Source organism: Pezoporus wallicus, unplaced genomic scaffold (genome assembly GCF_028554395.1).
Source record: "Pezoporus wallicus isolate ANWC-B61680 ecotype Strahan unplaced genomic scaffold, APGP_CSIRO_Pwel_v1 scaffold_14062, whole genome shotgun sequence".
NCBI classification, from domain to species: domain Eukaryota; kingdom Metazoa; phylum Chordata; class Aves; order Psittaciformes; family Psittacidae; genus Pezoporus; species Pezoporus wallicus.
In genome coordinates, this window is record NW_026640917.1 from 14,501 (window position 1) to 39,517 (window position 25,017).

The following is a 25,017-nucleotide window of genomic DNA, read 5'->3' on the forward strand; positions in this document are numbered from 1 at the left end:
AGGAAGTCGGGAACAGTCCCCTTGGCAGCAAGGAGCCAAGCCCAGGGACACCGACCCCTGGTCCTCAGCGCTGGAGGGTGCAGGATCCGGGCGGACACAATGCAGGTGCCAGCCGGGTCCTTCTCCTGGTATTTGCTTTTGCTATTGGTTCCTGAGCGGCTCATTCCAAGCCTTTCTCTCTTCTTCCATGGGCTGTACGGGCCCCCCTGCACAGGACGAGCCAGCTCCTGCTCTGCTGCAGACTTTGCAAGCCAAGGAAAATGGACCCAAAACCGCCTTTGCACTGCAGGAATCCTGACTCCCCACCCTGCTGCTCCCACGGTGGCTTGGGCGGATGCAAAGACAGGGCCTTGCATCACCCCAGGGCTGCTCCTCCTCATTTAATGACCTTGGCCTCATTTTGCCTTCCTTCCCCCTTCTGTTTCTTGCTGTTGCCTCTTCAGAGCCCAGCTTTGGGTGGGTTGTTATTGCTTGTGCAGGAGCATCCCTGGGCACCCACGTTTGCAGATGCCGTGTCTTCAATTTGCCGATGGGAAGCTCTCCAGGCACAGATGTGCCTTTGGGGATCCAGCTTTGCCAAGGGGCTGGGGGGCACCCCGACTTAGCACGACCTCCCCCAGTGCCTCTCCCAGTCCCGCATCGCCACGGAAGACTTTTCTCTTGGAAATTCATTAAAAAAAAAAAAAAATCATTGGACCAAAAATCTCCCAAACCCCAACAAGAAGAAAAGAGAAGAACCAGAACCGACCACCAGGAAAGTTTTCCAGAGTCTTTAAAAAAAAAAAAAGAAAAAGGGAAAGGGGGAAAAAAAGGGAATCAGTTTGTTTTTCCCAGGTCCAAACGCTGCTGATTTGTTGGCTGGAGAAATGCATAGTTGGTAGCAAAGATGTTGGCTACATTGGGAGCCCCTGGAGCCGGGATGGCCCCTGAGCCATTTGTGCCCCTGGGGTTCACCATGGGGCTGGGGTCATCGCTCTCCAACCCCAAGGTCCATGCGGTTCTGACCATGGTTCCGGCCATGTCCCAGCACAGCGACGTCCCATCGCCAGCCCTGGGACATCACCAGTGCTCCCACATCGCCCAGCCCCATCCTCCTGCGGCTGTGCCCATGGCCAGGCAGCAGACAACAGTTCTCCGCCAGGAGAGGCTCAGATCATCTTCATGTTGAACTTCCTGGCTCCTCCTTGGCCGGTGGTGGTGGTGGGACCGTCCACCTTGCGGAAGGAGTACTCCACTGAGAAGTTGTTCTTGTGCTGCCCGCGGCCCCGGCTCCACACAAAGAGGAGGAGGAAGCAGAAGAGCACCACGCCAAGGAAGGTGATGCAGCCCATGGCCGTGGAGACCAGGATGGTCTTGAGGTCCAACGTAAACTTCAAGAAGACCTGCGTGTCATTGTGAGAGGTGTCGTTGAACTCATGGAGGTACAAAGTCCGGTTGGCATAGTGGGAGCCGTCATTCAGGCGCCCCTTGACCGTCAGCGTGGCGAAGTAGGTGTCGTTGCCACCGGCGTTGCTGGCGATGCAGATGTAGGTGCCACTGTCCTGCACCTGGGCGAAGCGGATCTCCAGGGTGCCCCCAGGCAGCACGGTCACCCGCCCCGTGCTGCGGGTGGTGATCATGCGGTGCTGGGGGGACACCCAGGCAATGGAGGGGTCTGGCTCCCCATCCGCCCGGCAAAGGAAGGACACGGACTGTCCTTCCCGGGCCGTCACGTGCTGCAGCTTCCGATCCTTTATCTTGGGCTTCTGGCAGGTGAAGTACTCGAAGAGCACGGAGTCCGGGAAGTCCCGCAGGGCATTGCCCTGGATTTCGGGCGGTGAGGAGCACATGGGCTGCTGCCCGTCGAAGTTGAGCGTCTTCCGCCGCTGCAGGATCCAGAGGAGGCGGCAGTCGCAGGCCAGGGGGTTCCTGTCCACCCGCAGCGTCTCCAGCGTGTTGACGGAGTGGAAGGTGCTCTCCTCCAGCGTGGAGAGAAAGTTGCTGGAGAGGTTGAGCAGCCGGATTTGTCTCAGGCCGGAGAAAGCCTGTGGTTCCACAGACACCAGGAGAGCACCCACGATGTGGAGCTCCTGGAGCCGGATGAGGTCTTTAAAGGAGCCCTTCAGCACAGTGCTAATGGGGTTGTAGGACAGGTTCAGGTACCGGAGGTACACCAGGTTCCTCAAGGCAGCAGCGGGCACGGCTGTGATGTTGGTGTAGGTGATGGAGAGAAAGGTGAGGTTCAGGCCCTGAAAGCTGGTGGGGGAGATGTCTTCCAGCAGCGGCCAGTTGTCGATCTCCAGCTGCAGGAGGTTGTAGAGCTTCTTGAAGTTCTGGTCCTCCAGCGCAGAGATGCTGAGGTGCCGGAGCCGCAGCACCTCCAGGTTCTGGAGGTAGGAGAGCGACTCGGCAGAGATGGAGGTCAGGTTGCACTTCTCAATGGTCAACTGCTCCAAGCCGAGCAGCCCGGAGAAGGCCCGCTGGGAGATGTACACCAAATCGTTATCCCCCACCTCCAGGCTCTTCAGGTTTCGCAGGTCCTGGAACATGTAGTCCAGCAGGATGACGAGTTTGTTCTCACTGATGTCCAGGAGGGTGAGGTTGGTCAGTTTGGTGAAGACCCCCGGCGGGATGAGCTTGAGCTGGTTCCCCCGCAGCCGCAGGGTCTGCAGGTTGAACAGGTTGCTGAAGGCGCCCGGCTCCACATTGGAGATGATGTTCTCGCTAAAATCCAGCTCCTCCAGCAGCGGGTACGGGGAGAGGTCCCCCGGGTTCAGGCAGCGGATGCGGTTCTTGTTGAGCTCCAGGATCTTGGTCTCGGTGGGGATGCCCTCGGGGATGGAGGTGAGCCGCTTGCGGTGACACACCACCGACTTGATCTGCGGGGCGCACTCGCAGCGGGCAGGGCAGGCGGCCGCCCGCCGGGGGCTCAGCAGCACCAGGTGGAGGACCAGGACCGGGAGCCAACATCTCATTGTGTAGAGCATGATCTTATGGGCTCACGACCATTCTCCCATGCGCCTGGAAGGGAGAGAGATGCGGAGTCAGCAGCGAGCTTGGGGGAAGCCAACAAAGTCCTGCCCAGCCCCAGATCACCCGTGTGGGCTGAGATTGGAAAACTCTCCCCAAACCATGTCCCGTGGTAATGATGAAGTCCCAGCCCCCAGCAAGAATCCCTGCAGGACCCTCAGCATCTCAAGTGTGACCCAGTGACTGTGCCCTGTGCAAAGCTGGGCTAAACAAGCCTCATTGCCTGCACGTGCTGTTAGGAGAGCAGGGAAACTGAGGCAGGGGGAGAGACCTGCAAGAGGAGACATGGAAACAGACTCGCATCCCAGCCTCTGCTCCCTGCCTGGCTTATGCCTGCTGGGCACCACTGACAGTGCACACACAGGCATGGGGACCATGAGTGCCCCAGGATAACGGGGGACACAGACCCCCCAGGGCAGTGTAGAAGCAAAGAGATGCAGTCAGAGGCCCTGCAAACTCATGACACAGGTGGGATGCCACATCCCCTCTGCTCCCTGTCCTGGTCTCATCCCGTGGCACAGATCCTTCCCAGGCCCTGGGCTCAGTGAGGTCCCGCAGGGCAAGCAGATGCTCAGCACTGCACAAAGGGACCTGTCCTGTCCCTGTCCTCAGCGTCACCCTCTTGGAGTGGAGATTAAAGCATCCATGGGCACAAGCGTCTCAGATGAGGGATTAGCACTGATCCTGCGCGGAGCCTGGCTGCCCTCCTTCCCAGGGATTAGCACTTTGCTGCTGCTTTCCCTTTTCTCTGCTTCCCTTTCCCTGTTTCCCATGCCCCAGATCTTCCAGGCTGCCTGGAAACACCTCTCAGGGCCTGCAAACTCCTCAGCTGCCTTTCCACAGGGAAGCACTGTCATTAACCTAATTAAGTGGCAGAGCTGCTTGGCTGGGGTGCTGCGGGCTGTTTCTCAGCCCAACAAAGGCAATTTGGGGGGTACAGAGGGCAGAGGCAGCCCCTCCAGCCACCCCTGCAGAGGTGATTGTCCTCACTGCCCAAAAGCTTCTGATAAGGTGGCTGGTGCTTGTTTTAGGGGGTGATGGAGGGATAGAGGAGGAGGTGCTGCTTGCCACCAGGAGACATGGTGGGAACTGCTGGGGCAAGCCCACAGCAGGAATAGGATAAGGCACCACCACCCAAATCCCCCATCCTCGTCCCCCATGGAGGAGGGAGCACCCTGGAGTGGTGGCGCAAGACACATTCCCCTTCCTCTTCCAAAAAACCAAACCAAGAGGGAGGTGTTATCATTTCTCCCACAGGGAGGGGTTTTGCAGCATCGTCCTTCCTTGCTGTGGGACAGCAGTGTGGGACCAGAGACCCCATTGCTGCCCCTGCCACACATCCCAGCTCCTCCTTCTCTCCTCACCAGCCCCACAACCCTCTCTCCAGCACTGCTCAGGCTTCACAACTTGCACCCAAACCCCTGTGTCCTGCGACTGGGGATCCTTAAATGCCTGAGGACCAGAGCTCCTTGCTCTGGAGCTGCTCGGCAGCCTCTGCCTTCAAGGAGGCTGCTCACAGCCGTGCCAAGAGCCATTTTGCAATGGGCTCTGCCTGGCTGGTGCCCTCGGGAACCTGAGCTGGCTCAGGGGGAGGATTTGCTTGGTTCCCCCTAGTTCAGAAGCCTCCATTCCTGCTCTGCCACAGGGCTGGATAGGATGGGTGCAGCCAGGCACGACCTGCAAACCCACAAGGAAAAAGCTCTCCCAACGTCTCATAACACTTCTTATTTAGTGTCTCTACACTAAACAAATGTGCCCAGGCACCACTGCCAGAATAAGGGTCTCCCATGCTTGGCTGCATCCTGACCCCTTCACCTCCCTGCCCACACCGCTGTCCCGAGGCAGCCCGAAGCACGCCAGCTCTGTGCTGTGTTCATTATGAATGAGCCCGGGGTAACCCTACTCCACTTTTGGTTACTACTCCGGCCACCTGATCCCCTAAGCAAAGGTCTGAACCCACTGGCATTGTTTTACCCAGCAGATGGGGAGCGGGAGCCTTAGCCCCAGGCTCTCCTCCCCGCTCTGCTGCTGGAGCAGAGCATCGGCCACCCCGGCTGCCCCATGGGTGCTCCGGTGGAGCTGGGCACAGCCCTGACACCCTCAGCAAAGCCCGTGGGGGGAGTTGCATGAGCCCCCTCCCAGCAAACCCTGGCGGACAGGAGCTCTCATGAGCCACGGTGGCTGATGCCAGCTCTGACCGTGGGGGTCCCTGCCAGCTCCAGGACATCCCATAGGAGCCAGCCCAGTGACAGAGACCCCGCGTCCCCTGCAGTGACAACCAGGGGGATGTGATCCCCATCCACCGCAGGCAGAGCCGAGCTCAGAGCTGTTTATTAATAGCTCATTACCCCGATAGTGCAGCTTGGTCCCTGGGGAGTGAGGCCAATTAAGCCTTTAGCTGAAGGCTCAGATTGAGGCTCTCCTTGCATCTAATTCGGTTTTAAAAATAACACGCTTGCTGCATGCAGGGATGGGGAACGGAGCCGGGAAAACCCGAGGGGCTGTGGCAGGGTAGGGGGGAAGCTTGGACCACCTCTGACCCCTTCCTCCCCTCCCTTCCCAGCAGGATGTGAGGCCACAGAGCCCAGTTTGTCCCAGCCACCGGCACCATGGTGCTTCCCAGCAGGCAGGGTCAGAGCATGGAGGAACCGGTGCTCTTCAACCACCCGGCTCTCGGATGCTCAGCCCCTGCAGGTGGGGTTTTGCTCCCTTGCACCACCACGTTGTAGAGAAAAGGAGGGAGCAAGGTCTCTTCCACCCCATTCAAATGGCTCCTGCTTTGGTGTACACGCTTGGCCCAATCACCTCCTCTAAGAACAATGGCTCCTCAGCTGCCATTTTCTCCCTTTTTCTGAATAAAGACCAGAAAATAAGCCAAGGTTGACAATTCCAGGTTCCCCTCTTTTGACACTGTGCAAGTACAAATACTTCAGTCATAGCGGCGTCTTGTTTTATTCTTGCTGACTTGCAGGATGCAAAATGGTCCTGCTGAGACCTTCTTCAAGAACCCACTGCTGCTGCTCGAGGCCAAGCCCGAGTCACCCCACTGCAAATGGTGACCCCCATGCCTTTTGGAAAGGCTCGTCCTCAAAATACTGATGGAGGGATAGTATCAGTGCCCCGACGCACAGGTCACAGGGTGGTGGCAGTGCCAGCGACTTGCACCGGTGCCAGCAGGTCCCAAACTTGGCACGGGACAGGAGAGGGCTCCTACAAACACCAACAGCAGCCAAACGCTGCTGGAAACACCCCGAGTGATGCCCATTCACTGCTCAGCCCTGCCCTGGCAGCCAAGTGTCCCAGTCACTGCCTGCATCAGGCTCAGTGCCAGCGGCTTGGCAGAGGCAGCCACCTTTACCCCAGCACTGCCAAGGCCACCACTAACCCATGTCATTAAGGGTCTTGTCTACACGGACATGTACCAGGATGGCTCAGGGGAAAGTCTCGGATTCACCTTCAGCACAAGCTCCGTGTGCTCCTTGGTCCTGGGCTATCAACTTGACTACCAGGAATGGGAATACGGCTGCATCAGCTAGGCTCCATGGCTCTTCTGGGACTCAACCCACCCACCGCCCTTGAAATGGGTTTATAGTGGAGGATGGGCACCCTGAACGTCCCGATGGTGACCTGTGCTGCATTTCTGAGGTTTCTTGTGCCATCACTCAAAAATAAACCTGTGCCTTTATTTAATCCATTGCCTTGAGTCTGCAAACCCAGCAGGTCTGTGGCCACACTGAGCTTGGAAAAGCCCTGGAAAAGACCAGGGGGCATGGAGAGGATGGATGTGACAGGGAGGAGGGGAAGGGGCATCCCTAGGACCTTTCCTGGGTCCAGGAGTTACACCAGCATGTTTTCCCTCTTGGAAGGCATGACCCATCTTATGATGGGGAGCGGAGGGGATTAAATCAGAGCTGAGGCACAAACAAAAAGGCAGAAAGCTCAGAGGGTCAGAGGAGGCCAGTGATGTGTCTGCCTCATTCCAAGGAGGCTTTGGAGATCAGGCAATTAGCAAACCAAGCATGAGAATAATCCAGCTGAAACAGGGAGAGGAGGTGAGAGCTGGGGCTAAGCAGGAAGAAAATCAATCACCAGACCTAATGGAGAATTATCTAGCTGGGAGTTATTCCTAATCCCATCGGAGTCTTTTGGGGGAACAAATTACCCCGGCTCTGCTGCTCTTGGTGCACCCAGAGCACATTCCTTTGGGTCAGTTCATTGTCCTGCAAAGCCACGCTGGGGCAGGAGGAGCACCGGGGAGAACCGAGCAGCTGGGTTGGTGCTGGGACACCCACGGTGGCAGGGGTGACCGTGCTCCTGACAGACACCTTTGTGTCCCTCTTGAGGCTGCTCAAACAGGAGCAGATTTTCCTGACAACTCGCAGAAACAGGGAGAGAAAGCCTGAAAGGAGAGATGTGTGTGAGGAGAGAGGCTGGGTCACTGCAGGAAGGGTCCTGAAGCGCGGCTCAAAGGGACTGCTGGAGAAACATGAAAGCCTTCTCTAGAAGGGAGTTATTTTGGTGACTGGCAGCTGCTGCATCTCACGCATCAACCCCTGCTCAACAGCCCCAGGTCTCGGGGCCAGCCGAGACGATGCTGGAGCAGGAAGTCTGTGTGAGCTCTCAGCAGAGGGAGGATTTACCCTTTCTACCCAGGAAAAGCCAGGACTGACGTCTGCATGGAGCCGTCTTCCCACCCCATCCTGAGTCTTCGACAGCCGCGACCACTTCCCTTCCATGTGGAAATTCCCAGCCCTCACAAATACTGTGAAAACCCAGAAACGAGGATTCCCTAATGAGCTCAGATGCCAAGGAGACAACTCAAAAGAAGCCACCGCTTATTTTTAGAGACAACCTTATGATTCTTGAGCACATGGCCCAGGCAATACTGCGCAGGCAGCCACAGATTGGCCGCAATCTGCTTTTCTTCTTGATAGACATCATGTCTGAATCTCTATCTCCACAAGATGCTCCCAGGGGAGAAGACATTTAGATACGACCACAACGTTCAACATTTCTAAAAGGTCACTGCATGTACTAGGGAGCGAGGTGCAGAAGCCACTCATCAGCAACAGGGGCTTTGGGGAGGTATTTAATATTCCATGAGCATCTTTATTTCTCTACCAAGGTGAATAACGCCTCTAAAACCAGGGAAGGGGGAGCAGGACAAGTGGGTGCTCTACTCTTACTTCGACCCAAGCAGTTGAACTGAACCATCAGCCAGATCTGAATCTCGACTGCTACCAGGAAATGTTGGCTGAGAGCAAACCCAACCTGGATCTCAGCAACTTCGGCATCTGCTGGACCACATGGGAGCTAAGGCTGAGCTTAACTCCCTGTCTTCAGCTGCACCCAAAACCACTCTGGTGCCAGTGAGTGTTCCACTAGCGCCCATTGGAAACACTTGAGCTGAACTTGGCTCTAGGCGGTGGCACTGGTCCCCACATGGGCACTAGGAGTTATTTTGTTGAGGTTTCCCAGCAAATGGAAAGGTTCACAGTGAGAACTTTCAATGTGCAGAAGCCCATTAACATCATGGGCAGGGCGATGAGAGTCTGGAAGGGAAATACAGACTTGACAGCCCACATCCCCAGGACTTCCCCCTGATGTTTTACCATCGCTGGCTGTCACCAGGACCAGCTGCTGGCCACAAACCCCTTGGTATCCTTGTCTGTTAGCACCCACCCAGCTAAAAGAACACCCAACAACGAGCTCAGAGGCAGCCTGGGTCTAGGACACTACCCTGTAAAACCACCTTCCTCCTTTCCCACCAAAGGGCAGGAGACAGCCCAGGGGCTCTGGGCTTTGCAAAGCTCCCCATCTGAACCGAATCTGAACCAAAGCTCCCCATCTGAACCAAATCTGAACCAAAGCTCCCCATCTGAACCAAATCTGAACCAAATCTGAACCAAAGCTCCCCATCTGAACCAAATCTGAACCAAATCTGAACCAAAGCTCCCCATCTGAACCAAATCTGAACCAAATCTGAACCAAAGCTCCCCATCTGAACCAAATCTGAACCAAAGCTCCCCATCTGAACCAAATCTGAACCAAAGCTCCCCATCTGAACCAAATCTGAACCAAAGCTCCCCATCTGAACCAAATCTGAACCAAAGCTCCCCATCTGAACCAAAGCTCTCCATCTGAACCAAATCTGAACCAAAGGTCCCCATCTGAACCAAATCTGAACCAAAGCTCCCCATCTGAACCAAATCTGAACCAAAGCTCCCCATCTGAACCAAATCTGAACCAAAGCTCCCCATCTGAACCAAATCTGAACCAAAGCTCCCCATCTGAACCAAATCTGAACCAAAGCTCCCCATCTGAACCAAATCTGAACCAAAGGTCTCCATCTGAACCAAATCTGAACCAAAGCTCCCCATCTGAACCAAATCTGAACCAAAGGTCCCCATCTGACCCAACCCAGGGCCCAAGGTTTGCCCGTACTCAGGTTTCTGCACTAGGCGCAGGGATGGGGAACCTGAGCCCCTGGGAAGTGTCTGCCTGGCATCTGTCTGTTTTAAAGCCCACACCACGACGTTGCTGAGAGATTTACAATCCACGAGCCCATAACAGCCCCGGCCAGCGCAGACGTGACCGTCGGGCACGCACGTACCCTGGCTACGAGCAGAGCATCTTGGAAAACAGGGCTATGCTCCTGGCAAGGGCTCCTTCCCCTACGGAGGCACAAATAAAGATCATTAAATGAGAGAGGGGAATTTGCTCCTTCTCCTGCAGCTGCTTCCCCCTCCTGCCTCCTGCGGTGCGCGGTGCCCGATTTACGAGCTCATCGCTTAACACAGCCTGGGAGCAAAACCTCGGCAGAGGAAAGCACTGAAGCCAACCATGCCCGGGCTGGAGCCACGGGGAAGGGGCAGAGGGAGCTTGCTGGAGTCTGCCCAAGCAGGACAGCCCCAGCAGAGCACTGGGGCTGCCGGGGGACACACCCCACACTGTCCCCCCATGCTGGGAGCCCCCGTGTCCTACAGAAACCGAAGGCGCAAAGCCCTAGAAGGGCTCCTAAGCAGCATGGAACGTGCCACCTCGGCACATGAAGGGACCCTGTGCCCACGCTCCTCTAACACAGGCAGCTCTGTAATAAACGAAGTGCAGGAGCAGGATGATTAATAATCCCAACAGAAAGACACACGCTGTAATTAGCCACCTTGCAGAAAGCTGAATGATGATGCTGCCTGGGGCCATGACGAGGGCTTGGGCTGGCACACGGGCAGCAGCCCCGTGGTCCTGGCCTGGCTAAGCCCCCCCCTCATGCTGCTGGTGGAGCTCTCATGCTGCAGCCCAAGAGCCAGATGCTTCCTGCAGGCTCTGCCCCAAAATGACCCCATTTGTCCCCCTGGTCCTGTGCGCCAGCCCTCGTACATTAGGTTGTTCATTAAGCTCAGCATCTCGGTGATGCTGGCCTGAGCTCCTCGAGGGCTGGCACATAAATCACACCCTGATCGATGCCTGTGGCTGCCAGCGCTGGACCTTGGATGGCAAAGTCTGCTCTTAATCCCTTACCTCAGGTCTGCTCCGAGGACAGCGCGGGAGAGGCAGCCATGGGTGGAAAACCACCCGACTCCGACACCACTGCTTGGCTCTCCAGAGGGAAAACAAGCTCGTAGCTCTGTGAGCAAACCTCTGTGCATGCAGAAGGGTGCGAGGTGCAGATGTGGGGGCTCTGAGCTGCTGGAAACCCTGCTTGGAGCAGGACCCCCACAAGGGGAGCCACAGCCTTCACTCCTCCTTTCGGCTCTGCTCAGCATCAGTCCTGGGCTGGATGCATTTCTTAAGAGCTGCCTACAGCTGCTGCATTGGAAATTTTATTGCCAGCCCCATTATGATCATGGGAGCAGCAAGCAAACAAAGCAAAAAGCTGTTACAGGGTGGAATAACGTCTGACACTGCAAACCTATACCTTGTCCTGCAGGTGGGAGTGAGACCAGCCCTTGAGGGCAGGGGTACAGGGGCTCATCCGAGGCCTGCCCAAGCCCTGGGCAGAACAGATCCCTCTCAGCCTCACTGCTCAGATTTGGAGAGAGCCAGCCAAGCCTCAGGGGGGTTCAGCTGCAAACCCCCCCCCCCCCCATCTCCTCCAGGCTGGACATTGCAGCAGTGACATTTGGAGAGAGACACACTGGCGTCAGTGCCCACGTCTACAGCTTCGGGGCATCAGCTGTGGCTATGGACCCAGGAGAGCATCTCCTTTCCCATATGCAGCCCCAAAGAGGTTCCCAAAAGTCAAAAGTCTCTGGTGGGAAGGTAAAGGGATGGCAGGACTGGATCTAACTCCCTGACTGGCATCCTGACAGCAAGGCAAGGGCAAAGTTACCAGAGCCCCTCTCCCAGGATGGAGCTGGACTCCCATGTCCAGCTGAACCGCTGCTCTTCAAACGGATGCTGCACGTGCATCCCAGTGCATCCAAGGCTGGGCCCCCACTGCTGTCTGCCAGCAACCTCGAAGTGAGTACCAGAGCTTAACGCCCCTGAGCTTCGCATTATGTCCCCACTTCAGTTAATTCTCGCTCATTTTGGGGTCAGGCAGGAGATTTCTCAGCTGTTACATGCGATAAACCTCTGGCTTGATGGTACCACACTACAAAAGGAAGGTGGGCACAGGGAAGGAGCTAATGCCACCAAGCAGGGATGGCCATGAGTTAAAAATGAGCTGGGTTTCAAGCATTCAAGTGTACAAACCCCATGGGGTGCAACAGCAGTGATGATGCTGACCCTGCCTCACCCCACTCAAGCCCAGGGAAGCACTCACCGTTCTGCAGGTCCAGGGCTGCACCGACATCTGGGTCTGCTATGGCATCCAAGACCAGGAATGTTTAAGTAGCAAAGCATCCAGCACAGCCAGCCTCAGCCCCTCTGGACAAAACAGCACAAGGAGACAGCTGTAAATCACCCCTCCACAGTGTCCAGCACAGCAATTCCAAATAAACACCCCCAAAGCCCAAGGACGTGGACACAGGCACCTCCCAGAGAGGAGAAGCATCCTCAGTGCTGCTCCAGCCTGATGTGCGACCGGACCATTGCAGCTTGCCTGCTTGTATATATAAATTATACAACAAGAGATTGGGACCCCAGGAGCCCCTCCACAACAACCCAAGTGTCCAGGGTCTGGCCAGGCAGTGTTGCACTGCCTGGCATCTGGGAGAGTGTCACAGGGAGCACTAAGCCAGAGACTTCTGCTCATTAGAGTAATTACCATCAGCCTTCCAGCCGGCCAGGCTTGCGCTTGACCTTTAGCTATTGAAATATGAACAATAAAAATGACACATTCTTGTGGAGGGGGTGTCACAGGCTGCTCATCTGAAATCATCAGTGAAATCCTCTCTTAGTGAAAGGCCCTCAAACAGCATCTGTCTGCACAAGGAAAAGAAAAAGGAGAAAAGACCTCTTTCTCCAGAGTCTTTGGAGAGTGGGAAGTCACTGAGCTGGACCTCAGCGTCAATAGGTCCCAGCCCAGCATCAAGCGATCCCCACACTGGTGACTCTGCCCATGTCCTGCTGTGAACCATAACTCACAGGCCAGCAACAGGCAGGACCCAGGGAGAACCCTAGGGGAAATCCATGGGAAAACAACCTGGCAGCCGTGACAGGAGAGTGTCCGGTGATGGATGAGACTCATCCATCAGATCACAACCCCGTTTGCCACTGCAACAGCAAGCAACCTGAATTTCCAGAGGTTGCCAGATGTTGGTGCAGGGCTGAGCAAGGCAGGGGAAAGGCTGTGGTGCTGAACCCCAGCAGGACATTCCTTAAGCTGGAAATTCCTTTGGCACAAGGCTGGTGCTTGATGCAAGTAAAGTGATCCTGAAGACAAGAAGGAAAACTGCCCCTTGAAGTGATGATGGGACCCTTGAAGTGCTCCAGCCTCCAAACTAACTCCTGGAGCAACACACTGCTGGGGCATCGGGCATGGAGGGATGCCACATCTGCACTTCCCTGGAGCAGAACAAAGGCTCCAGTTCCATGTCAGCCCTGAGCACAAGGACTAATGAAGGCAAGATCATGCCCCCCTCATTTGTCACACCTAGTTAGTACTCCTGCTTATGGAAAAAGGTCACAATTTAGATCTCATTTATGTCGCTTCCATCTTCTGTTTGCAATTGCAGGGCCCTGCTCCTTTTCCATCCCCAATTAGCATTCAATTATGGGGGCCCTGCTCCACCCCACCTTGTTGCTGTGATACAGAGGAGAAGAGATGGAGGTCCTGGCCATACAGTCCCCATCTGTGTTTCCAGAGAGGAGACACCCTGAAAAAGCTGACCCAAGAGCAGCCTTTTTCCTCTGGCAGCACGAAGGGAACCAGATGGACTTTCCTTCAAATGAGATTTAAATGGAAAAATACAAAATAGCTCATTCTGCCAATACCGAAGAGTTGGTGCCCAGCTGTCCCGCACACGGGGAAGGTCAGACCGGGTGACCCTCTGGAAAAGAGGCCAGAAGCATCAACCACCCTCATGGTTTTGCTCCTCTGGCTGCACCACTGAGCCAGGGTATGGCTGTGGGCACAGAACTCGGTGCTTCCCACAAAGGGAAACAAAACCACCAGCCTAATTTGAGGTATTAAGAGTACCCATGAAGCAGTCACTATGGAGACTTGGCTGATGGAGTTTGGATGGGATGGTCAACTGCGGCTCTACAAACCCCTGATGGTCACTGACCTGCAAGAAGCACTGTAGGGACCATGTTCATGAGGCCTATTGAAGATGGAAAACGCCTTCCCAAGCCCACCTGGGTCCTATTCAGTCCATCCATGGTCCATCCCCACTGGCAGCACGCTGATGCTCTGCTGACTTTGGTTATTTTACAGCTGATCCGGCTGCCCAACAGCTCCACACTGCAGCCAAAGCTCCTGGTGTCGCAGAGCCAGGTGAGTTGGTCCCTCACCACGCAGCCCATCAACCCCTCTAAGTCTGCAAATGAACCTTCCCATCTGCCCAGGCAGAAACAGCACCCAAATTGACCAGGAAAAGCAAGTGAGGCCTCAGGGAGACTTTTCTGGAGATGCCAAAGATGGGAGATGATTTGGAGGTCAGGCGCATCCCCCTGCCCTGCTGCAGGTCCACCATATCTCTGCTTCTTCCCTCCCACATCTGCCAGCATTTGCTGCAGAAACAACCATGATGTCCCCACGCTCTGAAGACAGAGGCAGCTTTGCCACCTCCATAGTGATGGGTTCCACAGCCCCAGGCAGAGGCAGGACCCCAGGCTCACCCCAGGTCCCACACGACCTCCTCAAGTCTGTTGGCAGCACTTGGGCTCAAACATGCCCATGGCAGCGAGAAGGGCAATATTTGTTTCAACCGTTTCTTTCTTCCTTTCCTGTTAAATATTTTCCATCCTCCTTTCTAAGATCATCCTTCATTTCCTTCTGCCTCCCTCTAGCAACAGTATCTGGGAGAAATAATGAATTTTTAATAAGAGGGGGCGGTGCAAAGAGGGAGACCCTAAGGCAAAGTGATAAAACATTGATCTATTAAATAACCCTCATCATCACTAAACCACATTTCAGGGAGGCAGAATCACACAAGGGACCTCACAGCATCGGGCAGGGACTGATGGGTGTGAGCATCAGCTCACGCTCGGGGTCGCAGACCCCCCCCCCCCCCCCCCCTTTTTCTCCTAACCCAGTGGCAGGATGGATGCTGCTCACAAACAGGTTGCAGACAGCATGAATGCTTCTCAGAGGGACTTTTCCAGCCAGGCCACATGTGCTTGGTGGCTTGGTGTGTGCAACACCCCTGGCAGGCCATTGCACTGGCAATGGGAACCCTCCAGCTCTCCTCCCCTGCAGTACCATGGCTGGAACCTCTGCAGCATCTCAGAGCTGAACCTTTCCCAGCTCCTGGTCCCTGCATCCCCCCCATATCCTCCCCAGGCGCTGCAGGGACAGGGCTCGCTTCCCATGGTGCCTGGCCCTGCTGCCCCAGCACATGGCTGAACCTAAATATAGTCCCTGGTTCTCTTTCCTTGTAGACACAACCGGTGCTCTGGGTGAAAGTCTTTTCCCATGAACTCACTGTTGCTTAATAAAGCACAAACCCTCGGAGACCCTGATGCTGGATTCTGTCATTTTAATTTTCGGTGACACTTGTTCCTCTCCACTACGGTACGTAGCCGCTGCTATTTTGGCTGGCACACTGGGAGCTGAACAAGGAGCCCCAGTGCTCCAGGCCCAAGCTGCTAAGAGCTGGGATGCAGCTTTAAAAAACAAGCCCCTATGATGGATGGGGCTGCAAACTGCAGTGGAGCTCATGGTGGCATGAAAAATTCAGGGGGAGTAAAGCAAGGAAAGAGCTGGGCTGAGAGAGATGCTGCAGGAAGGAGGAGGGCATGTGTTGGGGCTGTGGCCAGCTTCACTGCTTGGGACAAGTACCATTTCCCTGCTCTGCCACCCACACCAGCCATGGACCCACATCCTGCCCGGCTTTAGCCCCCACCTCAAACACCCCACAGACCCAAGGCATCCCCAGGCCACCGCAGGGATCCAGCTACAGCCCCAAAGCATCACGACTTAAAGCAAAGGGATCAAAAAGAGGACAAACCAGCACATGCCATTGCCACTGGCAGCCCAGTGCACGCTGCCAACGCTGAGTGATGCTGTGGTCCAGCCCCGCTTTGTCCCACATCCCTGCTCCTGCATCCCCCAGGCCAACCCTCATGGAAGCATTTGCTTTGTTTTTCAAGGTAAACCCTACATAAACTTCAAAAATAGCCTCCCAGAAAAGTCAACCAATAATGCCCACAGCACAATGAATTCCCTACCACGGCAGCGAGCCGGAGCGGCTCTCTGCATCCTTTCCGAACGCTCTTGCAGGTTTTATTGCTTTCCTTCATCTCCTCTCAAATCTGCTCTGAACATTTCTGCCCTCCCCTGTTCATACTGGTGTTTTTCCAGGACACACAAAACGGCCCTTTGGGCTCCAGCAGCACCTCCTTCGGCAGCACCTTCTGCTCTCATGCTGCAGCCCCTGCCTGGGGACTGGAGAGATGCTGCAGGATGCTGCCTGGACCCTTCTCAGGCAATTCAATCGTTGTTTTACAGCTCAGACACAGACTAACAGCAGGAGTTAGGCTGACTGAGAGAGTGCACAACCTGCAAAGCCAAGCCTGCAGACTACATCCACTTACAGGCAGGGAAACTGAGGCACGGGATGTATGTTGGGGTTTTTTACAGCCACCTGGTGACTGGGGATGGCTGGGGACAAGCTCAGATACGGCCTCGCTTGGCCCTGGGGTCCCTGAGCTCTGAGATGTGGGATTTGGCACTTGGGGAGATGCTGCTGGCAACGCATCCCACCCAGGCTGCCCACGCAAAATGCTCCCATCCATGTTCTTCACATTCCTGATGTTATTTCCAGGGCTACAGCAACAGCTTGTGCCTGTCCCAGGGATGTGAACGCAGCAGCGATGTGGCTCATATCTGCCGGAGCAGCCCAGCTCCTCTGCCACTGACTGCTCCTCCTGCCTTACGGCAGCTTCGGGTCCCATTGAAGGGCCACCCGCTCCCTGGTGGGATGCTCGGGGGTGAGACAGCAGCGAGATAACAACCAGGAGTTGAAAGAAATCGATTCCAACAGCATCGATTTAAAGCCTTTAAACACCGAGTGCTCTTGCCCGTCCGTACCATCAGGCTTCAAATTCAACGTTTAATTCGGGCCCGTGCTGCTGCTTGGAGGGAAAGCGCAGTGATTAGGTTTGGGCCTTGGAGCGAGGGATGCGCTATCTCGTGATGCAGGATTAACACAGCTAATGAAAACAGACATTCCTGAGCTCAAAACGCTAGGAAAAAATATGGGAATAAAGCCCCCGGCCCTGCTATCTTCAGCGAGGGATCAGCACAAGCGCATCCCCTGGGAAGGGTGAGGCTGGCAGCAGCGGGAGGAGGTGCAGGATATGGCCATGCCTGCGAGATGCCCTAGCTCTGCCACTGTGGTGAGTCCCTTGCTCAGCCACTTTGATGCAAAGGGGCAGCTTGGAAGGGCAGCCCAAGATGGGTGAAACACAACTCAGCCCCGGTTTCTCTGCTCCCCCAGCTCCCTCCTCCCAACGGGGCAGGATAAAAGCAAAATCTGCTGATTTTTAAGCCCCAAAGCCACAACTCTTTCATGAAGCTGCTTCCCTGAGGCAGTGGGAACACATTCCCTGCTCTCGGGGTGCTGTTTTGCAGACTGGGTATTGCCATGTTTGAGAGCATCTTCCCCTCAATCTTAGCTCAGCTGAGGACCAGGGGCTTTGGGAAAGGTTGCAGGTGCCCAAGTGGGTTTTTACAACCTCTGAGAAATGGGTTTTCTGCAAACCATGAGAAATGTTGGGGGGGTCAGAAGCCTTTTTTCTGAGCACCTCTGGCCATAACTCACCTGGCACTGCCAAGCCTCCAGCAGCAAGAGGCAGCAGCTCTGCTCCCTCCCCTCCGCCGTAATGAGTGCCACAGAAACGCTGATGATACAGACATTAGCTCAAATTAAACCAGATCAATCACAGGCTGTCAAACTGGCACCTCCCCAACACATCTTGAATTATTCTCCTGTTCAGAGGACATGCACCATGTTTCTTGCCATGCCCTGGGGTGCGGGACCTTATCCCATCTCCATCCTGCGGCATTAGGGATGATGAAGCAGTGGCAAAGGGCAGAGCTTTGGGGTGCAAAGCCCCAAGGTTCCCCCCTCCCCTTTACCAAAGGATATCGTGGGGTTCACAACCTGCAGTTCTGCATTTTTAAGGCCAATAACAGAATCTGGCCCCAGCTTCAAAGATGCACGTGGATACATTGCATTGAGCAGCTGCTGGGCTTGCTGGGAGCTGCTGGGCAGCTCTGCTTTTCCAGGGTGTTTTAATTCCTTGCAATTTGATTGAGAGAGATTGTTTGTAGGAACTTTCTGTCTCTGGATGTGGCTTTTCTCCTGGTGCCTTCCCAGCAACGGGGCTGGACCTGGGTAAACCAGCTTGGCCGGGGCAGCCTGCTCCAGGCAGGGCGGCCTCCAGCCCTTAGGCAGTGCATGCCCAGGACCAGAGCAGGCAGCATCCCCCTGGCATCTGAGACCAAGCCATGAAACCAAGCGTCAAGTGGGAGCTCTTTGAAAGGCCCAGGCTGGTCCTCTCCAGGCCCCTGAGTGTCCCCAACCCCACTGTGTCCTCGGAGTTGAGCTTCTCAGGGCACTCTTTACTCCGAAGGGATGGGCTGGTGCCCTGGGTGCTGCCAGGCTGCGGGTCCGCACACCAATCCGCTCTCCACCTATTCTGCAGGCGCTCTGCCTGCTTCTGTTACCCTCTACCCTCCTGTCGGCTCATTCCTCCTTCCCCAAAATCTCATCTCAGGGTAAGGCTGGGCACGGATTTAAAGAGCAGCTGCTCTTCTGCAGTCGCTCCCTTGCGCGAGCGCTGCGGGAATTAGAGCACCTTTTGGCAGGTTTTAGCTCAATCCGCTTTGCAAGTGGATTAAGAAACTGGCACAAAAAGTACTCTGGATCTGGAGTAGGAAGAGGCAGGCTGCTCTTCCAGAACAGCGGCGATAGGAGCCACGTCTGCTGCGAATGCTGCCTGCTCCATTTCCCTGAGAAACACAACCCCGGTAACATTTGCATTTAAACCAGCCCTGGATTTTTGACAGGAGAATCCACGTAGCCCTAAAATCAAGGATGCTGAGAGGAGGGGACAGGCAGGGCCCTGGGGTGACAAGGAGCAAGAACCTGCAGGACTGGGAGAAAAACAGGAGCGACACGACATGGAGGGGGGGAAGACCCTTTCCTGACGCCTGGTGATGCTCAGACCTCAGATGCTCACTCGGGTCTGCAGGGAAAGGCTGAGAGCAGCAGCCCCAGCGCTGACTGCGGGTACCAGACCCCTGGGGCGCCGGGGCCGAGCGGCACAGGATGGAGCGGGGCAGGTCCGCGCTGGACCCCCGGGCAGCTCTCCGCCTGCTCGAGGCCATTTAAAGCCCCGGTGCCAACCCAGCACGGGGGACCACAGCCCTGCCCGCCACCGCCGCCCTCGCCGAGCCCCCCGCCCCGGCCGGAGCTGAGCCCCTGTTCCCGGGCACCACCGGTGGCTGCGGGGAGCGGAGGGGCCTTGCAGCCCCGGGCTGCGGGCAGCGGCCCCGCGCAGCCGGTTTCAGACGGTGGCCCCTGGAGGTGCAGGGCTCCCCGCACCCACGTGTGCGCCCCGCCGGGCTCTGCTCCCCCCGGCCCGGCTGGGTCCGGTACAACACGACCCGGCTCGGCGCCGTCCTCCCCCCTGCCCGGGACCCCGCACTCACCGCTCGGCTCCGGCTCCCGGGCTGCCCATGGCGCGGCGGCGGCGCGGGCAGAGCCGCAGCCCCGGGGGCGGCGCGGCGGCAGCTCCGGACGGACCCCGGCCCGTCTCCGGCCCGTCCCCGGGGGCGGTGCCTTTCCCCGCCGTGCCCGGCCCTGCGGAGCGGAGCCGAGCGGGCGTGGAGCCGCCCCCGGCCCCGGAGCGCGGCGGGGAAGCGGGACCGGGGCGATGCGCGGCCCCTGCTGCGGGCAGAGCCCGCGGCCACACGCGCGGATGGGAGCGGGGGTCCCGACCCCGCTGTGGCCGAAGGCGGAAGGGTCCCCCCCGGACACCCCCAGCCCCGGCTGCCCGCGGGCGGCCCCGACCCCGCGCCAGCGTAAACCGGGTTCACCCTCCCCGACCCTGCCTGGGCTCCCCCAGCCCCTGGCACCCTCCCCGCCTGCCCTGGGACAGGGCACCGGTGCCCACCTCATTGCCCTTGGGGGGGGGGCACCCCATAAAGGTAGTTATGGGCCAGCACGGCCAGTTCCTCCCATCAGCAGAGAAACTGGGACAAACAGCACCCACGCAGCCCCCAACACTGCTTTCGTGCCCCCCACAGCAGGCTCAGTTGTCCCTCACAGCAGTGCCCAGCTCACCTGCAGCCAAGGTAGGGCCGGGAAGTTGCCAGGCTCACAGGGTAGCAGCGCAGTGAGCCCTACCAGCACCCATATCCCGTGTATAGACTGTGCTCACCATCAGCCATTCCTTCTCTCTTCTTGCCCCTCTCTGCTCCCGCTGAAGCCTCCCACAAATACAGACGATGTGGTTCATTAGGTTTTGAGGCTGAGAGAGCCCAGCTCCCCTGTTAGGGCTGAAATCCTTCCAGGGCAGAAATGTTGCTCTTCTTTATTCATCACTGCTTGGTCCAGGCTGGCATTAGCCTTGTGGGTCGCAGGGCTCAGGGGACACGGGCTGCCCTTGGTCTGTTGTGTGACAGCCGACGAGCATCACCTGAGTGATTCAGTTACATCTTCTGCATTCGACAGTGGTTTTCAAGCAGCGGTTGGTAGCACATCCTCCATTTTACAGATGGGGAAACTGAGGGACGGAATCAGGGGTAAGAAGCAGGGCACAGCACTGAATCCCAGGCTGCTTTAGTGCCAGGGGCTCCCCTATTCGATGTTCTTGCCTGAAGTGACTCCATTTGTGCAGGGTGTTGTCAGGAAAAATGCCAACAGCTCTCCCAGCTTGGGTGCCTTTTCGGTTCCACGTGCAACTTCCATCCCCTGCTGCAGCCCAGCGCTTCTGCTGATGGTGATTTCTGGCTGCCTCCTACTGCTCATTTGCTCTGGGATGTGGATTTATAATTTCATTGCAGGCACAAGCATCTCAGGCTTTCCCATTCGAGGTTCCTCCCAGCCTCATCTCTGGATCTGCAGTTAAAGCCAGGGGATTTACATGGCTGTGAAGGAATTTCATGGCTGTTTTAACCGGTAACAATTTAACTGCTTAATAAAAAGATGAAAACCCAAATCCGAGCATGAGAAATGCAACTGATTTATTGGAGATGTGTTTTTAAAGAGGCTGCAGTGGGAGGAGGGCACGCCGGAGCAATCCCCATTTCCTTTCGGTTCCCCGGGATGGAAAGGTGGTTCTGGCTAATTTGAACCTAGTTATTAAGCTGCTGTTTCAAAACCCGAGTCAATTAAGCAGCGTGGCCCTCGCTCAGCAGATCTGCCTTGTTATTAATCAAGGGGCAGGGGGAATTGCTTCCTTCATGTGGCTCGTGCTCCTGTCGCTGGGAGCCAAGTGCTGATCTGATTTGGTCTGATGGAAGATGCTCTCCTGCCTGCCGGCCACGGTTAGAGTTGATTGGGGGGGTAGAGTGCTAGCAATGCAGCAGGGGAGCCCAGGTTGGATGGGGCCACCTCATCCTTGTCCCCTCCTGAGCCTCTCACCTGAAACCCATGTTATTTATGTCTCACTGTGCCCCCTTCACGCCATTATTGTACTTTGGGAGAAACCAAGGCACAGACCAGTGATGTGCCCAGGTTAAGACAGGTTGTTTCTGAAGCTTTTGGGGTTTTAGCTCAGCCCTGCTCTCCCCCTCTGGGTGCACTTGGCTGTCACCTCCTCCCATTAGTTTTGATGCCTCTTTAGCACCACTTTGGGCTTTAATGAAAGAACAGGACAAAGATGGTGAGAAAAGGCACCAGGCTGAGGTTAATGCTTTGCTACCCTGAACTGGAGGTCAGAGGAGCCCCATGAGGCCGCCTGGGGCCATCCAGGACCAGAACTAGATCTGGTTCTCCAGTTAATTCAAATCGGATTTCATCAAAAAGGACCTTATGCCAGGAGAGAGGGGACAGATTGGGCCAGGGCCCCCCTGTCCTCTGCACACCCAGAACCTGCTCCCTGCTGAGGGCGATGGCATCTGGGGTGCTGAGGGGAGCACAAATGTCATCTCCTCCTGTCGTGGTGTCCCTGTCCCCGCAGCTTGGAGGGGAAGAGCACAGAAGAGGCAGGGCCCTGGGGCTGGGGCTGTCCCATGCAATGCTCCGGGGAGGGTCTCTGCCTTTGGAGGAGCTGTTTGGCACGAGCTGGAAGCATCTTGACAAGTTTTAGTGCTTTCTGGGGCATTTTCACACAGACTCAGCAAAATGATTAAAAACTAAAAAAAAAAAAAAAAAAAAAAAAATAAGCGAGAGAGAAATAAAAAAATCACAGCTGCTCTGGCACACGCTCAAAATCCCAGTTTTGGGCTGAAATGTGCCAAGGGAGAAAACCATCTATCCAATAAACAGGGAGGTAAATTCCCTTTTGCCCCCAGTTTCCCTCCCATTGAGAACTGTGGGAGCTCCCCTGCTGAGCCCAGGGGCCAGGGTCTCTCCCTGCCTGCCCAGGGCCCTGGCAGCCCCAGTGCTGCTGGGCACACTGGTCCCCTGCCAGCTCCGATGCAGCACTCCAGCACTGCCAGCTCTGGTGACAGCCAGTGGTTTCCACCCCTCCTTCCTAAGGATGCAGCAGTGGGAGCCATGTGATGACTACAGGCTCTCGGTGGCCATTTATTTTGGCTAGTGGAAGCCTCGATTAACTCTTAGAAGGAGGCAGTGGATGGCTCACGAGCCACATGGTGGATGCAGAAGGAGGCAGTGTTTGACCCTGTGGAAATGGGGTGGCTGGGAGCTCCCTGAGCATCCTTTCAGCACTGGGCTGATGCTGTGAGCGCTCAGGGATGCCAGGGTCCTTGCTAGGGGAGTACCATCCCCAGGGCAGGGCTGGAGGGCAGCTTAGACCCCCCCTCTCGCTCCCAAATGCCCCTGCACCAGAGCCAGGCAAAGCAGAAGGACTGGGGACAGCATGGTCCCTGGGATTCACCCCCCCAGGGTGGAACTGAGTCCTTGCCTGGGACGTGCCATGGTGATTCTTCCCTGGGGACCTATGGATCCCGAGGCACACCGATGGGATTATTCCTTTCCCCCTTTGCCCCACGATGTACTGGTTGGAGGCTTTGCAGAGACCCAAAACCGAGTGGAGAGTGACTGCTAGGCCAATGGTAGCAATGCCCCAGGGACACCACCCCACACTGGCCTCTCCTCAGGCTGGAAGGGCAGGAGGAGCCCTGCTCCATCCCCAGCTTCCCAGCCTGGAGCAACCCTCTCCCCATGTTGGGACCCCACATCCCATGGACCTGCTGTGGCCAGGTCCCCTCTTAGCAACCCAAACCGTAGCCTCCCTCTGTCCCTTGGGGATGGCTCCAGCACACAGATGGAGGGACGTGACCCATTGCCCCTGCTGCTGGGCTTTGGGGAGCACAGGACAGGGTCACTGCCACAGCACAAGCAGCGTGTGACCTGCTCCCCATGGAGCCAGTGATGTTCCCCTTACAGAGCCCGTTTCCTCCCGCTCACTGCCCTGACCCCGATGTTCCTGCGTCTGCACCTTTGATCTGCTTCAGAGCATGAACCCCTGAGGGAAGACATCTCACCTTGTATTACCCTACAAAGCACTGGACCCACGTACCTGCCCTGCGAACACAGCCTGAGCTGATGACTAATCCTAGTTACTTTTAATAACTATTTGGTAACTACAATGGAAGTTTCTTTGGCCAAATACCTGCTGTTCTGAGCTGTCCCCAGCAGAAACACCACCAGGCAAAAGCTTTTCATCCAAGCACGAAGGAGAGGGACCTTTTTCCCTGTCTGTCTGCCAGGGCTCCGAGTGACAGCAGAGAGGAGGTGGGAGCTGGACCTGGGCTCCTCATCCCCCCCTTGTTCCCAGCTGCCTTTAGCAAGCCCTAAGAGAGCCCTTCTGCCACGTGTGGGTCAAGGTGTCCCTTCTGGCACTAAAGTCAGCCCAAGGTGACAAACTCCTATAGAAGAACTCCCTCTAATTCCTTTCTGAAGACCTTGGGCTCAGTTTTGCAGAGCCACTGAACACCAGCACCAGTTGGCTTCAGGAGGAGCTTTGCACCTGCAACAGCCCTCAAAACCAGCACATGCATTTCCCTACCCGAGGAAGGAGGAGGCAAATTATCTCTGTTTTCCCCACTGCCACACGATGCTCATGGTGGGGCTCAGCCCACCCTGGGTCCCTTTGCAAGGCCACCACCTCTGCTCTGCTGTGCTGGGGGCAGAGGTGCTTGCACAGCACCCAGCTCCCAACTCCTGCCTGTGTTCTCGGAGCTAATCCCTGCCTGGCACAGGGTGCTCTGGGTGCTCAGGGCTCACCTTTGGGTGCTGCTCGCCCCCAGCTCTCGGCTCCACTGCAGCCGGCAGCAGAGTGCGGAGCTGCCTCACTGATGATCTGCTGATGATTTATTCCCCTCCCACTGCCCAGCTCATTGTCTCATCCCGGCAGCTGCCAGGTTTCTGTTTGCCCTCCTGATCCAGGGAGGTGCTCCAGGTACCAGGATGCGTTAACAGAGGAATTGCTGCCAGCAGAGGCGTCCTGCTTCCTCCTTCCCACCGTGATCCTCAGCTCCAGAGTGGGGTTTGCTGCTGCTGCTGCCCAGCCTGGCAGGCTTGCAGAGCCATCCATGTTCCTAAGGGTCCCCAGCCACTGGCAGGGCAGGGAGCAGCCTGGTGTGGTGGGATTGGTGCAGTGACACTGTGGGGTTGGGGGTACCTGGCATGGGGGGTCCCATTCATCCCTAATGAACAGCCTTGTGCTGGGATCCCTGCTTGACCCAAAAGCAGTGGAGAGCAGGAAATGTCAGGCTCTAAATCAAGGAGCAGATTTGGCAGCTGCCCACGCAGCGATTTTCTTCCCATTCCTTGTCCTGGTTCACCTCCTCTCTTCTTTGTGTGGCAGCAGGAAGGGTCCGAGGTCTCCTCTCCATCCCTGGGCAAGTGCAGGGGTTCACGCCAGAGCTGTGCCCAGCAGCATCCCAGTGCTCCCCGCTGCCGGAGAGCTGGGGGCGGCTGCTCGCTGCCTCCTCCCCTCTCCGTGCCAGGAAATTGCTCCCGGTGAAATTCAGCCCACGTTTCCCTTCACTCGGCTGCATCGTGCGAAACGTGCTCCCCACCCCCGGCCCCTCACCCTCCCTCCGTGCGTGCCTCCTGCCTGCCTGCCTCTATCTCAGCGTGGCATCGAGTCCCTCCCGGCACCTCCGAGCTCATTTCCAAACATCATTAGGGCTGCTTTGCAGGCGATCAGGAGTCCAGGCTCTGCAGATGACATTTGCACTTGCTGGATGGAAGCATCCCTGGTGCCTTCTCTGTCCCATGCCCCTGACGTGCTTCTTCATGCTTAATGCCAATAGAC

At 56.6% G+C, this 25,017-nt stretch overlaps 1 protein-coding gene across 5 annotated transcripts; it reads right to left on the reverse strand.

Annotated features, from left to right (window-relative positions):
• Nucleotides 1-413: 413 nt before the first annotated feature.
• LINGO3 (leucine rich repeat and Ig domain containing 3) lies at nt 414-21,030 on the reverse strand. Of its 5 annotated transcripts, none has more exons than XM_057421222.1 (4): nt 20,005-21,029; nt 17,379-17,457; nt 11,774-11,877; nt 414-3,000 (listed from the first exon to the last, which is right to left on the reverse strand). In XM_057421222.1, exon 4 carries the CDS (start codon nt 2,964-2,966, stop codon nt 1,149-1,151), a length of 1,818 nt encoding a protein of 605 aa, XP_057277205.1. In that variant the 5' UTR covers nt 2,967-3,000; nt 11,774-11,877; nt 17,379-17,457; nt 20,005-21,029; the 3' UTR covers nt 414-1,148. The 5 variants fall into 5 exon arrangements, with proteins under 5 accessions (XP_057277205.1, XP_057277204.1, XP_057277203.1 ...); XM_057421221.1 differs by lacking the exon at nt 20,005-21,029 and adding an exon at nt 19,274-19,384; XM_057421220.1 differs by lacking the exon at nt 17,379-17,457.
• Between the last annotated feature and the right edge of the window lie 3,987 nt (nt 21,031-25,017).

What these genes read in the sequence shown, in the direction of transcription:
- LINGO3 (XM_057421224.1), bottom strand. Translation starts at nt 2,966, where the DNA reads ATGCTCTACACAATGAGATGTTGGCTCCCGGTCCTGGTCCTCCACCTG.